Source organism: Puma concolor, chromosome C2 (assembly GCF_028749965.1).
Source record: "Puma concolor isolate L17-30 chromosome C2, mPumCon1.1.hap2, whole genome shotgun sequence".
NCBI lineage: Eukaryota > Metazoa > Chordata > Mammalia > Carnivora > Felidae > Puma > Puma concolor.
Window position 1 is genome coordinate 44,626,246 of NC_141675.1, and position 17,081 is coordinate 44,643,326.

Consider the following 17,081-nt stretch of genomic DNA (forward strand, 5'->3'; position numbering starts at 1 on the left):
CATTGATTTGCTCATTAATTTCTTTATTATGTGCCAGGAGCTAGTCTAGGCATTGTTCCATTTGATAATTACTATTTTATGTTTTCATCTTATTTATACAAGCAAACTGTGATATACTAACTAAAAGATTACAGTGAAACCACCGGATTTTCTAAATTCTAAGGAAACAGGTTATAGACACAATAAAGAAGATACAGAAAGCAAATAAAAGGAATAGCAGAACATTAAAAGGAAAATGCTAGTAAAGACTCTTTTGAATCTGGTCTCACTAATCAGACTGTGAGATCCTAACTATGAGTTTGTTAGTCAACCTATATCCTACAATATTGTCTAACTTTTAGATGCATGACAATTTATAAAGCTATTTTACAGAACTCCCACTTTATGAAATAAAGTAGCCAATTTTACAAAATTCATCTAATTGTATCATTGTCTTCTGTAGCACTTAGGGTTCTTTAGACCCTAACCTAAACAGAGAACAAATGTATTGTACACATTAGGTACGCTACTGAATAAAAGGGTAGCTCTGACACCAGGCCCTTAAACGACAGGAACGTTTTTGTGAGGCCGTGGAACAGGTCTCAAGCATCCTGCAAGGCTGCCACTAAAATGAATCTGTGTTAACCACTCTCTCTAATTCCTCAGGTTTCAGAGTCCCAGGAGAGAGACTTACAGGTTCTGCATGAATAGCAAAAGGTGTCGTCTCTTTTCTGACAGTCCCACCAAACAATATTCAATTAGGAAGAGATTATTCCCCAAATGTAACTTGGGGTGCAATGACCAAAAGTGCGAAAATGATCAAGGGCAAAAGAGTACCTACCTGATGCCCCTAGTGAGAACTACTCACTCCCTCTCTTACGTATGCAGAGCTCCTTATTTGTTGTATCTCTTCCTCTGCCTAGTCACACTCTGAGTTAATGTTTACGTGCCTTTCCGTTCCATCCACTAGCTTATCAGCCCCAGAAGGCAAGTGGCTTCAGCAGCTGCATTATCCAGAGAATGGTGTCCTAAAGATCTCCATAATTAGTTTACAAATATTCTGAGGAGTAAACTTAAGCAAAAGTAAATGCCTTTTTCTCTGTTCTATTACAGTCAATTTTTATAAATTTTTAATAGTTTTACCTAATATGAAAATACACAAAATGAATATGGGAGGACATAAATCCTCCTTAGTTGCTTTCCTATCTTCTCTAAATATGTAAAATGCTCACAGAACATTCCTCATTTTAGTTGGAAATCTTTTATTTTATTATTGTTATTGGTGTTATTTTGGAGACAGAGAAAGAGAGAGCAGGGGAGAGGGGCAGAGGCAGACAGAACAAGAGAGAGAGAAAGAATCTTATTCAGGCTCCATGCTCAGTGCAGAGCCCAAAGCAGGACTTGATCCTATAACCCTGGGATCATGACCTGAGCCAAAATCAAGAGTTGGGATGCTCAACTGAGTCACCCAGGAGCTCTGGAAGTCTTTGAAATAAAAATAAAGATACAGTGTTAATCTAATTGCTTCTGGAGCTGATTTCTGCTAAAAGTCTCTTTAACAGGTTAATGAATTCTCCATCTGGTATAACTTTGAATAAGACTAAAACTAAAACCTCTGTTCACTGGAGGAATAACTCTACAAATAACTGGCTAGGAAGAAACTGTTCCCTGACTTTTCTAACTTGTATCTGGAAAGAAAATGATAGGAAACCATCATGGTAGAAAATACATGACTAAATCTATCAGAGTTTCTCCTACAAACACTATAAAATAAAATGCAACAGATTAATTCCATAGTAAGGCCAACAATAAGACTCAAATACTGTAAAAACCAAGAAAATATCTACACGGTGGAATATTATTCACCCATTAAAAGGATGAAGTCCTGATGCATGCTATGACATGAACCTTGGAAACATAATGCTAGGAAGCCAGACATAGAAAGCCACATACGATATAATTCTACTTATATAAAAAGTCCAGAAGAGGCAAATCCATAGAACATAAATTAGCGGTTGCCAGGGGCTGGATGGAGGGGGAATGGAAAGTGACAGCTGATGGATATGTGTATCTTTTTGGAGTGAGAAAAAGTGCTGTAATCAGATAGTAGGGATGGTTGTACAACTCTGTGGACATACTAAAAACCACCAGATTGTACACTTTGAAAGGGTGAACTTTATGTGAATTATTTCTACAAAAAAAATGTTTTTTTTTAAGGAACAGAGGAGGCTTCATGAGATTTAGCGTGAAAAGAAATTGTTTGTAAGAGCCTAAGAAAGGCATGTAACTTGGTATTTATATCTGGGCAAAGACAAAGAGTAGAAGAAAAAAAGCATAGAAAAGAATACCCAGTAATTACATCCTTAAGAGTCTAAATATTAAAGATTTTAATTACACTGCTCATATCATTTCCCCCTTTTAGGAAAGTATATGGTGCCTTGCTCTTTTTTGGGAGGGCGGGTACTAAAAATATTGCCAGCAGTCTTTCTTAGTTCTTTTGCTCTATGAATTGTGCAACAGTCTTAGCTGCAAATCAAGCAACTTTATGATGTTGTAGCATTTAAACTCACTTGAGCTTTGTAAGACCTTCTTATTTATTTGCAATAAAAGCATATGGTTTGTAGACCATGCCAGGAAATCATATCCCACCCATCTATACTTGCCCCAATGAAACTCAAAAGACCTCCCTGGATTTTCTTTTCCTCATTCTTTGAATTTTAATCCGTGTGTTTTTAGTCTTTGAGTTAACTAAGAAGCCTTTTCGTTCTGTGAACTAAGCACATTCCTTCCAAACCACAGGCATCCACTTCTCATTGGATTTATGACAATCACAACATTGGCATGCAGGTAAAACAAGAATTAAATTTGCTTTTCCCATCACACCTCTGGTTACCTCAAGGAACCCCAATTTAATGGGAAGGACGTAAGGATAATTTCTGCCATCTTAACCAGGTCCAAGTATTCCACAATATTCCATAGTGATCTATCCTTTCCTCTGCACACTTCTACAGCTCTAGCTATTGAATCACATTAGAGTTTTACCTTTCAGAAAATGGTGGAATTTCAAGGAAAAGGGATTCTAACAGAATCGTATGGACAGAAGCCCATACGAACTTCCCTTCTTCAGAACAGCCTCTTTAGGAAATTCCTTTCTGAATCTATAAGTTTATGGATTAAACTACTTCAAGGATGGAATGGCCTGAGAGCATTCTAAACTGAGATTAGGATTTTATCCTTTGTTTGACACACAACATGGGTCACTCAAAGCACTTAATAAATATTTAACAAAACTGAATCGGTAACATTGTAAGAATGAGCTAGAAAAGGTTTTAAAATTTGCTTTGTTTTCTCTATCAACACAATGACATATATAAATGACTGGATTATAGCTGAATATAAGAATAAAGAGTAAGAAAAATTAAGAATAAAACAGGTAAAATGCCTCAGATGGTTTGTGAGAAAGGGCAAACAACCCTTTTGTGTTGCCTCTTTTTAGCTGGTTGTTGGGCAGATTGTTCTGCAAGAGAAAATGTGATAACTTTGGCACGCCTGGGTGGCTCAGTCGGTTAAGTGTCCAGCTTTGGCTCAGGTCATGATCTCACGGTTTGTGAGTTCAAGCCCTGCATCGGGCTCTGTGCTGACAGTTCAGAGCCTGGAGCCTGTTTCAGATTCTGTGTCCCCTCTCTCTGCTCCTCCCATGCTCACGCTCTGTCAATAACAAATGAACATTAAAAAAAAAAAAAAAATTAAAAAAAAAAGAGAAAATAGGGTAACTGTAAGACAGGAAAATGAAAATCGTGGTCTTTCCAAATAAAAAGTGTCAATTTAGTCTCAAGAACAAGAAAAGAGCATGGCCTCCCACTCTGACAGCTACATAATTAGTAATATTTCCTATGATAACAAACATAGTTTATGCTATAATTATAAAAAAAAATTCATCTTACAAAAAGTGGCTTCAGTTTAAAATGACAATGACTTAAGTAGTAGCCAAATTTCAGAGGACTCTGATGTAGCTATTTGTATTCCTGATGCAAGCCTACTAAGAAGATAAAATTACTTTCCCTATATTTCCCCATATGGTAAGTAGAATCTTACAGATTCGTGCCTATCAACCATAATTAAGTCATTTGAGTTCCTGGGCAGAGAGGGGTGGAGCTATGCAAACATGGGAAAAAGAGCCATTGCTATTCATTGATCGAACCATTAAATATGTATTTTAATGCCATAAGGTAGATCATTGTTTTCTTACATCCATCGTATACATTTTTTGCAAAGTAGAGAAATAATGGGCTTATTCTGCTTTTATAATTAAAACATCACTTTCAAAGTTTGTAAAACTCACTGAACTAACCACAGTAATGGTGGAGTTGGGCTTGCTTGTTTTGTTTTTAAGAGAAATATTTAAGTTTGAATACAACAGTCATGGTAGTTTTATTTATTTATTTTTAATTTTATTAAGTAGGCTTCACGCCCAGTGTGGAGCCCAATGCAGGGTTTGCACTCACAACCCTGAGATCAGGACCTAAGCCGAGATCAAGAGTCGGAACCTTGATGATTTTAAAAGTAAATATATTTAAATTAGAAGCAATGTAGTATGATACTCTTTTCATGAAAATATTTTCTATCATTTATAAAAGAAAGGTAAAGAGAGGACAGTAGCCTATGATTATGTAAACTGTGGAAGGATAAGTTAAGGAGGGACTTAAAACATACATTTAAATATATATGTATTTAAAAAATAGCCTGGGTGGCTCAGTTGGTTAAGCGTCTGACTTCAGCTCAGGCCATGATCTCACAGTTCGTGGGTTTGAGCCCCACGTCTGGATCTATGCTGACAGCTCAGAGCCTGGAATCTGCTTTGGATTCTGTGTCTCCCTTTCTACCCTCCCCCCCCTCCCCCGCACTCTCTGTTCTTCAAAAATAAATGTTAAAAAATAAAATTAAAATAAATACAGAGAAGAGTGATAGAGTAGAGCAGGAACACTTTAATACAGCAGTTGGCAGAACTTCTTGACCATAAGGGCTGTGAAACACTACAAAGTATTATTTGTTTTCCTTTGGAGATTAAAAACTATACAGATAATTTTCCATTTAGATGTAATATTATGTAGAAAAAGAGGAACACAGGTAATTCTTCATTTAGATGTAATATTATGTAGAAAAAGAATTGGCTTAAATAATGTTTTGAGAGTCTCATTTTTTTTTCCGCTAGTATGAAGGAAAAAAAGAAAAAAGGGAGTCAGGACCAACCCTATATGTACAACTCTCAGCCTGAGTCCTTTGGGGGCTGAGTAGTTTTGAATAGCTCAGTTTTCTGGAGAGCTATGTGTATAGCATTCCAAGAATTGAAATTTTGAATGAAAATATTACTAAAATTGTATTTAAATTCCATGATCTTTATTCCTCCCTTCAGATTCCAAAGTTGTTTTTTTTTTTTTTAATGAGTCATTCAAACTTACAGAAATTAAGAAGGAAAAGAAACAGCTATAATCTTAACCACCCAGAAACCACTAGGAAGTGTAGAGAACATAATTCAAGGCTATAAAATAATGAGATCCTCAGTCTACACGACTATTTTCTAAACCCTGTTACTATGCTGTATCTTATTATGCTAAATTTACACCCTTTTTGTCCAGTTCCAAAGACTAACCTCTTAACTTTCTCCAAAGATTATACACTAAAAGGCCTCACAGTGTTATAAATTTTAAGGACTCATACATCCTTCCACACATACATCCTTCACACACTCTTAATGATTTTTCATACTTTCCTTAGCAACAGATTCTCAGTTTTCAAAGGTATTTTTGTTTTTATGGTATCCCCACCACCTTTCCAATTTGCTGCTTTAAATTTGCTTAAGCTTGGTAACATCAATAACAAAAAAAGCTCACTGAAATCTGTGAAACACAAAAAAGACTTCCAATGGGTGAAGTATATATAGACTTTGTGATATATATATATATATATATATATATATATATATATATATATATATATATATATGTCATTCCCTACTCACAGCTCTGTTCTGACATATGTTACTATTCTGGTTTTGAGACATGAGAGATACAGCAATCCTGAAAAATCAACATACTTATAATCCAAAATGACTTACTAAAAATTGAGATAAAGACAGAAAGGCACATTACCCAGAGTCATGATACCTGCTCATACAGGAGCACAGAACAGTGATTACATCAGCAGAAAATATGTTCATATATTAGCTACAAAAAAAAAAAAAAAAAAATAACCAATGTGCCATAAAACAACAGGGCAAGGGAGTTCCTAAGGATGTGGAATGTTTAAACAAGAAAAGAAATAGGCTTACTCAGTGCCCTGTACTAAAAGTGAGCCTCACATTCAAAGAGTTAGCAGACTGCTCCCAATTCATTCTGGCCCAAAAGGGTAAAGAAGGCAGAACATCAGAAAGAATAAGGTACGGAGAAAGGAGGCCAGGGGAGCTTGACACAAATAACAAAAGACTAGTACCTGCTTTCTTGTTTTGACTGGGGTTAGATCAGTGGATATAGAAGAAAGGTTGCCTTGAAGGACACAGTGCTATTATTTCAATCTTGGCTGGGGTCAGACCTGCTTATCTTCTACCAAATGTGGATAAATAAGAAGCCTCACAGAATGTTGGCAGGCATGTTGCTTTTAAACCTGATGACATCCTACTATCACTTCATGTAATATATAAAGTGTTTTTTTTTAGTTTGTGAGGTTGTTAACATGAAAGCTTCATTAACCAAGTTATCATAATTATTAAAAATTATTTGATTATAGTAAATATCTAATATTAGTTATTTTGCCACTGCAGAACATATACCTGTGACAATTAAATGGGTAGCAATTAAAATTGTGATTTTCTTCCACTGGTCTCTGTTCCCTACTAGATTCTCTCTCTCTCTCTCTCTCTCTCTTTTTTTTTAGAGAGAGAGAGAGAGGGTGCAAGTGAGCAAGGGGCAGAGAGGGAGAGAGAGAGAGAAAGAGAAGCAGGGCTCACCCGAAGGGGGTGTTCAAGCTCACTTGATGTGGGACTCGAACTCCTGAACCATGAGATCATGACCTGAGCCGAAGTCAGATGCTTAACAACTGAGCCACCCAGGCACCCCCAGACTCTTTTTTTTTTTTTAATTTTTATTTACTTTTTAAAATTTACATGCAAGTTAGTTAGCATATAGTGCAACAATGATTTCAGGAGTAGATTCCTAAATGCCCCTTACCCATTTAGTCCATACCCCCTCCCACAGCCCCTTCAGTAACTGTTTGTTCTCCGTATTTAAGAGTCTCTTATATGTTTGTCCCCCTCCCTTTTATTATTTTTGCTTCCCTTCCCTTATGTTCATCTGTTTTGTATGTTAAAGTCCTCATATGAGTGAAGTTATGATAGCTTTCTCTAATTTTGCTTAGCATAACACCCTCTAGTTCCATCCACGTTGTTGCAAATGGCAAGATTTAATTTTTTTTGATTGCCGAGTAATACTCCGTTGTATATATACACGGTGTATATATATATATATACACCCCCCACATCTTCTTTATCCATTCATCCATTGATGGACATTTGGGCTCTTCTTATACTTTGGCTATTGTTGATAGTGCTGCTCTAAACATGGGGGTGCATGTTTCCCTTCAAAACAGCACACTTGTATCTTGTGGATAAATACCCAGTAGTGCAATTGCTGGGTCGTAGGGTAGTTCTAGTTTTAATTTTTTGAGGAACCTCCATACTGTTTTCCAGAGTGGCTGCCCCAGTTTTCATTCCCACCAGCAGGGCAAAAGAGATCCTCTTTCTCCACATCCTTGCTAACATGTATGGTTGCCTGAGTTGTTAATGTTAGCCATTCTGACAGGTGTGAGGTGGTATCTCATTGTGCTTTTGATTTGTATTTCCCTGATGATGAGTGATGTGGAGCATTTTTGCATGTGTCGGTTGGCCATCTGGATGTCTTCTTTGGAGAAGTGTCTATTCATGTCTTCTGCCCATTTCTTCACTGTATTATTTGTTTTTTGGGTGTTGAGTTTGATAAGTTCTTTATAGATTTTGTATGCTAACCCTTGATCTGATATGTCGTTTGCAAGTATCTTCTCCCATTCTGTCGGTTGCCTTTTAGTTTTGCTGTTTTGCTGTTTCCTTCACTGTGCAGAAGCTTTTTATTTTGATGAGGTCCCAATAGTTCATTTTTACCGACTCTCTCTTAAGAGAAGAAACACAATGTCACTCTGACCCGAAAATCTCTAATTCTTAGGATGCAAGGCATTGATAGAACCCAGATTGCAGCTTTGAGTCTGATGGCTCTAAAGGCGTTCCTGGATTGCTCCATGGGGATGAGGCTCTCAGAATAAGATATATATACATTTAAGACTGAACCCCCATTTCCACCCTTGTGTTTTTTTTTTTTTCTCCTTAAATCTGCTACTCCTTAAGTCTCCCTGTGTCCCTGTACTCTATCAGGCCAATCCGACACATCAGTATCTGAGTTTTTCAAGCCGACAGTTTATAGTTACTAAAAAACAAACAAATCAAGTTTGTAAAGAAGAAGGGATATTTACATGTAGTAAACATGGACTCCTGCCCTTTTTATATACTGCATCCAAAAAAAAAAATGACAAAAAGTCACTGTAATTTATATTTAGATAATTAATAAGTGATTATATTACTCTTATATTCACTGTGTATAAATGTAAATGACAGTGTGTCTCTTAGATGCTTTGCATACTAGGGAAAAAAAGTGGTCCTTGATAAAATGTAATATATGATCACACAAATTTGAGTACTATTTAAGCAAATTAGACATGACAACTCAAACTTAAGCAACATAGTATTTATTACCTTTACTAACCAGGAAAAATGCATGGACCCCCTAAACAATGTAGCATTTAAAAAAATTCATATTTACTTCCAACTATTCCATAGCTACTAACATTGTGGGTGCTTTTAAAAGTCAAAAACAATGAACTGTCTAAAAATATTCTGAATAGCAGTAATATTACGTTGTGAATTTTATTTTCAAATTTTGGTCAATAAAGAACAGTCAGGTTAAGCAATCAAAAGAAGTACGAATAAAAGACATTCATATACACCAAAGATATGAATAGGACAGATTCACTTCCAGTTGATTCAATTGTACATACACTTTTAACATATAAAATACATCTTAATTAGTCAAGAAACACCACATTTAGCACCAGGAAAGGAACTTTACTCTAGCGTTGTTTTTTTTTTAATGTTTATTTATTTATTTTGAGAGAGACAGAGTGCGAGCAGGGGAAGCCCAGAGAGAAAGGGAGAGAAAATCTCCACGCTAATAGCGCAGAGCCCAATGCAGGGCTTGATCACATGAACTGTGAGATCATGACCTGAGCCCAAATCAAGAGTCAGACGCTTAACCAACTGAGCCACCCAGGCACCCCTTAACTTTAGCTTTTGATCACGACCTCAATATGTTGTCATAGAAAAAGAAATTTCATGGGAACTATATGTATTTATCACTGTAATTAATAAAAAATTAAAAAAGTAACTGTCGCATTATCAATACGTGAGTGATTCAGTGATTCCAGTCCTGAAAACTGGAACTACTTGATATTGCGCACAACTCTCCTACAGTGGTTTGTTTTCATCTCCTCCAATGCTTGTTCCAATTGCTGAACCAAATGGAGCAGAGTGGCTGGGTCTGTCTGCAGAACTTTGGTGTTGTGATCTCCATTCTGATTAAGGTGTAGCTTTATAGTCACTGATGGTTTTATCTGTTGCCTGAGGCTTCTGCTTGCAAGCTTCATTTTAAATGGAGTAAGAGAATAACTAATTATCATGCTGAACATATAATATTTATAATTACCTTATATCATATACAAAAGTCAAATTTCATATAAATCATAGACTTCAAAATGAAAAATGAACTTTAAAACCTTTGGAAAGAAAAAAGGCATGACAATGTATATGCAACCTTGCCCGGCAGAAGGATTTCTTAAACATGATATAAAAGGCACAAACCACAAAGAAAAAACCTGATAAGCTGAAATACATTTAAATTATTAACACTTTCTTTCACGAATACCTAAAGATGGTGGAAAAACAATCCACAAACTGATAAGATATTTTATGACGCATAGAACCCCCTCCCCCAACAAAAGATCAGTATTCAGAATGCATGAAATTTAATCAGAATGTTCTGATTAAAAACAACAACAAACCCCGTAAGACCAAGAAAAATGTGCAGAAGACCTAAGTAAGCAATTCACAAAAGAAGTAACACAAATAGATAAACATAGGAAAACATGTTCAACTTTTTATTAGTAATTAGGAAAATGGCAATGAAAACATAACATACTATTTTACACACATCAGACTGGCGAGAATTAAAAACCTGCCCATGTGGGGCACTGCAAGTGATAGGAATGGGAACTCTCATCCACTGCTGGTCAGAGTGGTAAGAGAATAACTTTGGAAAACGATATAATAGTACCATCAATTCCACTCCTAGGTATATACCTTGAATTCTTACATATATACGTATATTCACAATAGTATTTGTTTCCAAGAGTCAAAAATTAGAAACATTTCAAATACTCTTTAACAACAGAATGGGTGTATTGAGAATATTCCTAAAAATAAAATGCTTACTAAATGTCAATGAAAAAAGGGGCGCCTGGGTGGCGCAGTCGGTTGAGCGTCCGACTTCAGCCAGGTCACGATCTCGCGGTCCGTGAGTTCGAGCCCCGCGTCGGGCTCTGGGCTGATGGCTCAGAGCCTGGAGCCTGTTTCCGATTCTGTGTCTCCCTCTCTCTCTGCCCCTCCCCCGTTCATGCTCTGTCTCTCTCTGTCCCAAAAATAAATAAAAACGTTGGGAAAAGAAACAAACTACAGCAATATAAATTGTCATGGATAATTCGAAAAAGAAAATGTTCAATCAGAAAAGCAAGTTGCAGAAGAATACATAAAAACTAAAGTTTAATGAAAAAATGTGTTAAACTAATTGTTGCACCATATGCTAACTAATTTGGATGTAAATTAAAAAAAATTAAAAAAAGATAAAGTACTCACTTGCCAAATGGGGAAAAAAACCCAAAAACTATAAAGAAAGGATTAACATCAAATTCAGGAAAATGGTTACCTCAGGGAAGTGTGAGGGGTTGTAACTGTGGTAGGTCACAGATGGTTTCATTGTATTTCTTTAAAAAAAAAAAAAATTTAATTATTTATTTTTGAGAAAGAGAGACACAGAGTGCGAGTGGGGGAGGGGCAGTGAGAGAAGGAGACAGAATCTGAAGCAGGCTCCAGGCTCTGGGCTGTCAGCACAGAGCCTGACGCGGGGCTCGAACCCACAGACCGCGAGATCATGGCCTGAGCCGAAGTCGGCCGCCCAACCGACTGAGCCACCCAGGCGCCCCTACTATTATTCTTTAAACTGAGTATCTATAATCTTTATTTGTATGATATATTCTGAATTTTTTTAAAAAGTACTATTGACATATTTTTAAAAGAAAAAAAAGGAAACTACTAGAAACAATGGCTAACTTGAAAGCGAAGGCATTTAGCTCTAGCACCAACTGTTCTCTAAAGACCATTCTTCCTTAAAAGGAGCCAGGAGCTCCTTAAAGGAGTAACTGATTAGAGGTCTGGGATAACAACTGTGCAAGATTGAGCCTGAGACATCTTGCTATACAGGAAAGCAAGATTGTTACTTAAAATTATTGGAGTCATGTCAAAAGGATAAGAAGCCCAATTGAAGAGACTTCCGAGTGAGCAAAAATCTAACCCTGAGATTTCAGGATTAATTTATACCGCAACACAGAATATTCTGACTAATAACTTCTTCCAATTAATTCTAGGTGATCTGGCTTCCAAAAGAACCCACGATACTGAAATTTAATGTCTAAAAATAATTTGGAAACAACAGGTCAATCCCCTTGAGTTAGCCAGTCCCCAAAATAATACAGATACTTATAAGTTAAAGTGTCTCTTTAAGATCATTTCTCCAGTACAGAAAATTATAGATATGAAAGATAGGTTGGGGCGCCTGGGTGGCGCAGTCGGTTAAGTGTCCGACTTCAGCCAGGTCACGATCTTGCGGTCCGTGAGTTCGAGCCCCGCGTCAGGCTCTGGGCTGAGGGCTCAGAGCCTGGAGCCTGTTTCCGATTCTGTGTCTCCCTCTCTCTCTGCCCCTCCCCCGTTCATGCTCTGTCTCTCTCTGTCCCAAAAATAAATAAAAACGTTGAAAAAAAAAATAAAAAAAAAAAAAGAAAGATAGGTAAACTATAAATATGATGACTGAAAATACTACTTATTGATTCACTTACACATTGTTTATACTTCTTTTTCCTCTATATCTGCATTGATAGACAGGGACCGAATGTATCTAGGTGTATAAACCATAAATTTTTCATCCAAAGCCTCAATCTATCCTCAAACTTTTACACAACATATCTAAATTAATATCATTTACAAATAAGCATCTATATCATTCTTTAAAATTTCCAGATGAAGGTTATACAACATCCCTAACAAACACCTAGTAAGACATATTTAGACCTAATTTTTTTCTCAGAAATGAATTTCAAGGACAGTACTACAGGATAAAGAACAGTAGCCCACAAGGTTCCTGATTAGAACTTATGTTCTGTCCTTCTCTTTGTAAAAATAACAAAAGCAATTTAAATGGATCAGTCCTAAAGGTAAATCGTCCCTCACCAATCTCAGATGCATTCAATTTACTTATGTTATTAAGTGCATTAATTGTGCTGGCAATTTATGAAGGGAAATGTTTCTACTAGAAACTGAACTATGATGATTAATGTATTTCTCATAAGCAACTGCACAATTAGATGGTAATTGTCCATTCACTACCAGTGTCCATGAGACAAATCAGTTACTCAAAAATGAAACGTCCTGTAACTTGTCACTAGTTTCCTAGCAATTCAGCTGATCTTCATCTGACAAGTCTTCCTCCTATAAAGAAGAATCTACTCCAATTAAAATCCCTTGTAATAATTTTGACTAATGAGCTCAGAAAATCTATTAGTTCTCTAAGTAGCTTTTTTACCCCTTAAACGCATTTTACCACATAAAGCAATATTCATTCAGTATACACTCAACTTTAAACTATATTAGTTCTTGCAGTAACACACTATTCAAACCCATTGCACTGGGTAAATGAGCTCTCCCAAGTTTTAGAAAATTCAATTGCTTGTTTCTAATTTCTAAAAATGTCTTCATAATGGAAAAACTCAATGCAAATCGATAAAGCCAAAAAAATAACTTCTATGGGCTACCAGAACCCAAAAGCCAGAAATTACCCACACCCAAGAGAGAGCTAAAGATTTACAAGATAAATTACTACTGAATCTCATAAACATGACCATTTCACATCTCCTCCACCTGGTTATTATGAAAGGACCTAAACATAGAAGCTTGGCCACAGTGATCTCCTCCTTCCCATAGCCCCACAGGATTTGCTGCTTATGTCTCCGAGAGCACGAACTGTGTCTGATTCTTTAAATCCACAATACCTAACACATGATAACTGTACAAGAAATATTTGATAAATAATTTAAGAAGCTACTTACCCTCCCCCACCTTTTTTTATATTCAGCACTGAATGCCTATTATGTACCAGGCATTGTGCTGGGGACACAGTACTGAACAAGACACAGTACCTGCCCTCATAGAGCCTACAATCTGGTTTATACCATACCCTGTGTTTATACCTATTCAAGCACTCATTACACTGGATTATAACTGCTAAACCCTCTAAATGAATTTCTGTATCCTGTTTGGACCATCTTACCACCATTCAAATCAGGAAGAATCCACTATAACAGTAATTTACAAACTTTATTGCAAATTAGAATTACCTGGGTAACAAGTGGAACTCTAAAAAATTCTGATGCTCGGACCAAACCCCATAACAATAAAGCAGAATCTCTGGGGGCGGAACATAGATACGAAAATATTTTAAGACTATCCATGCCTTTCCAATATGCAGTCAAGTTTGGGAACTAGTGTGCAACCTATTCAAAGCTCATTCCCTTATGCTTATGCTGCCTCCTCTTCCAAGAACATTAACCCTGGTTTTCTCTATTTATTGACCCTTCTGAAATTTTACCTCCTTTTGTTGAAGCTTTCCTGGATTCTGCAAGCATCCACTGAACGACCTAAGCTATGTTTGTGAAGTACAGTACATAGCTGTAACTTTATGTATACAACTATATTCCCCCCCTCCAGTAACTTATAACTATCTGTAATTACTAGTTATTTTGAGAACACCTAATATCCCCGAGTATATAACATCTTTTCCAATTGAGAAAATGTCTCATACTTCTTTTGTGTACCAATGCATTTGGCACAGCTCTAATCAGCAAATGATGACATTCAATAAACATCTATTAGCTGTCACTGCTTGATAAAGGGCTACATACAAGAGTCTGAGAACTCCCTTTCGGTTATCAATGTGGCTTTGCAAATGACTGAATCTTACAAACGTAGTGTAAAAGCAGCCAGACACAAAAGAATATTTACTGAATCATTTCATATATAGAAAGTTAAAGAACAAGTAAAAGTAATCTATGTATTTGAAGTCAGGGTGCTCGTTAACCTTTGGAAAGGAAAGAAGGAGAACTGGTAAGAAGCAAAGAGGATGCTTTTGGGGTGCCTGTCATGGGCAAGTCTTGGTTTTATGGGTGTTTTTACCATGTGATAATTCACCGAGCTATACAATGACGTATGCACTTTAATCCATGTATGTTTTGCTTAGGCATAAAAGTTTTTAAAAATCAAATACCACTTTAAAAATTTGCATGACCATCTCCTTACCAAAAGAACCTATTTGTTACAAACTTTGCAAGTGAAACTGATGTAAACACATTAAGCATATCAGAAAATGAACTATTTGTAAAATGGTCTCAGAATAAACATTAAAAAAATAAAGTTTCAAACCAAAGTTCAGTTAAGGTGGTAAAGAATACAATAAGCCTGAGGACATAGAACCAAAATTAATCTTATAGTTTGTCAGGTGGGGGAAACCATACCTGTACATCTAGTCTCCATTCAAGGCTGTGGTAAGTGGGAAGGTCTGGTGCCAATTCACTCAGAATAGTTCTGATCTCTTTTCTGTTGTCTAGATAAAGCTGAAGCAATAATTTGTTCAATTCTTCAGAGAATCCCAGAACAAAAACAGAATCTTGGAAATCCAGTTCAGAAATCTGAAAGTGAATCAAGTTTAACAGAACATCAAATTTATGATTGTCTAGAAATGCTAAAATATTTGATATACACAAAAGAATATGATATCTCCTAATTCTTTTCTGCCTGGTAAAAGAAACTACATCCTTTATAGAGATAACTCTTACCCACTATTTTGAAGTCTGAGTTTCTGATACATAAAAATACTTGTATTAAAGCATAAAAAGAATTATTAAAATGTCTAGTTTCTCAGGGTGCCTGGGGGCTCAGTCGGTTGGGCCTCTGACTTCAGGTCAGGTCATGATCTCACAGCTCGTGGGTTTGAGCCCCATGTTGGGCTCTGTGCTGACAGCTCAGAGCCTGGAGCCTGCTTCCGATTCTGTGTCTCCCTCTCTGCCCCTTCCCCCACTCGTGCTCTGTCTCTGTCTCTCAAAAATAAATAAACGTTAAAAAAATTTTTTTTTAAATTCCCAGTTTCTCTCCTATTCTCCGTCAAGTCAGATACTGCTAATATGCAAAAAAATAAATCATTTATTCCTCCCCCTTCCTAGGATACCCACTATTGTATATGGCTTAATAACATGCAGAATTAGAGAGAATTCTAATTTATACTAGCAAGAGGCTTTCATACCAGCAGATCACATTACAGCCATATTGTTTAGGCATGGCTTCACTAAATCAATTATAAACCATTAACAACATTACTGAAATAAGCAGGTGCTTGCCAGGGCTATGAGGCTATGATGCAGAGTATACTGGAGCTTTTTAAGGTTGAAGAAATACAAACACTCCACAGAAGCCCTTACCATAAGCTTTGAGCTTTCAGTGAGGAGGTATGTTAATCCTTCCACACCATGCTGGACAGTGTCACTGCTCACATTTAGTTTTCCTGGGAAAAAAGAAAAAAAAGCAAATAAATTATTGTGTGATATTTATCCTTTTACTCAAATTCTTATTTAGGAATAAATATTATCCATTATTCCATATTTGCAAACACTACGATGAAAAATAATGACTTAGTAATAGACTCCTGTTCATTCTCCACTGCTGGACAAATGCTTTGGGTATTTGCCGCTGTGTAACCTTCTTTTCAAAATGCAGACCCGTGGAGACAGACTAGCATCAGGCATACAGTCCTTAGTCCTTCTCTTGAATGTCCAGCTACTTCAAGTCTGGCATAAGTGGAATTCAAGGGCTGACAATCTCAGAAACTACCCTGTCCGGCAGAGAAAAAACAATACTGCAGCAAAAGCGGATATCTGAAGTAATTATAACCAAACACTTGCATGATATTAATGGCTCACCCAACTATTTCACACGCTTTGGTGCATTTAAGCATCATAGTATCTCTGGCAGATGGTAGTATGTCCATTTTACGGATGACAACACCGACTTAATAGAAGCTTTAAAAATCTCAAAGCTACTTAGGGGATGGGCAGGATCTGCGCCCTGAAGAGCCTTTCTGCTTTTATTCTACCACAATGAGAACTAGACCATTGGAGCTGCAAAAACCCCTATCTCTCCAGGGTGCCAAAGTGTGGCCCGCACTTCCCCGCGAAGTGCCCTCCCAGGCTTACTGGCGGCGCCTTCGTAGATCTTGGGGTTCGAGCCTCGCCTCAGGAATTCCACCGCAATCCGCCCAAACTCGGCGACCACTGCAAGGGAAACCAGGAGACCGTGAGCGCGGGGCACACCCCTTGTTCCCCTCCCCAGACCACAGAACACCACCCTCCGCGGCCGCGTCCCCTGACCCGTGCTGTCCACTTGCGGCAGAAAGGCCAGGTGCTCTTTATGCTCCTCCGAAAGGTCCAGCAGCATCTTCCCAAGTCAGAGGACTTTACTCGGCAGTGTTGACCCCGCCCTCGCCACTTCCGGGACCAGCGTCCAAACGCAAAGAAGCTCCGGCTTCTCCACATCCCCA

The 17,081-nt window shown here is 37.2% G+C and overlaps 1 protein-coding gene and 1 long non-coding RNA gene across 2 annotated transcripts; both read right to left on the reverse strand.

Moving 5' to 3' along the window:
* Positions 1-8,789: 8,789 nt before the first annotated feature.
* COMMD2 (COMM domain containing 2) lies at positions 8,790-17,063 on the reverse strand. Its single transcript, XM_025913166.2, has 5 exons — positions 16,912-17,063; positions 16,738-16,815; positions 15,967-16,049; positions 15,007-15,180; positions 8,790-9,753 (listed from the first exon to the last, which is right to left on the reverse strand). The coding sequence occupies exons 1-5, from the start codon at positions 16,976-16,978 to the stop codon at positions 9,556-9,558; spliced, it is 600 nt and encodes a 199-aa protein (XP_025768951.1). The 5' UTR covers positions 16,979-17,063; the 3' UTR covers positions 8,790-9,555.
* On the reverse strand, positions 10,249-11,330 carry LOC147577222 (uncharacterized). The gene is made up of 2 exons (XR_015240051.1): positions 10,842-11,330; positions 10,249-10,628 (listed from the first exon to the last, which is right to left on the reverse strand). It is a non-coding gene; the product is annotated as an uncharacterized LOC147577222 (long non-coding RNA).
* Positions 17,064-17,081: the final 18 nt, after the last annotated feature.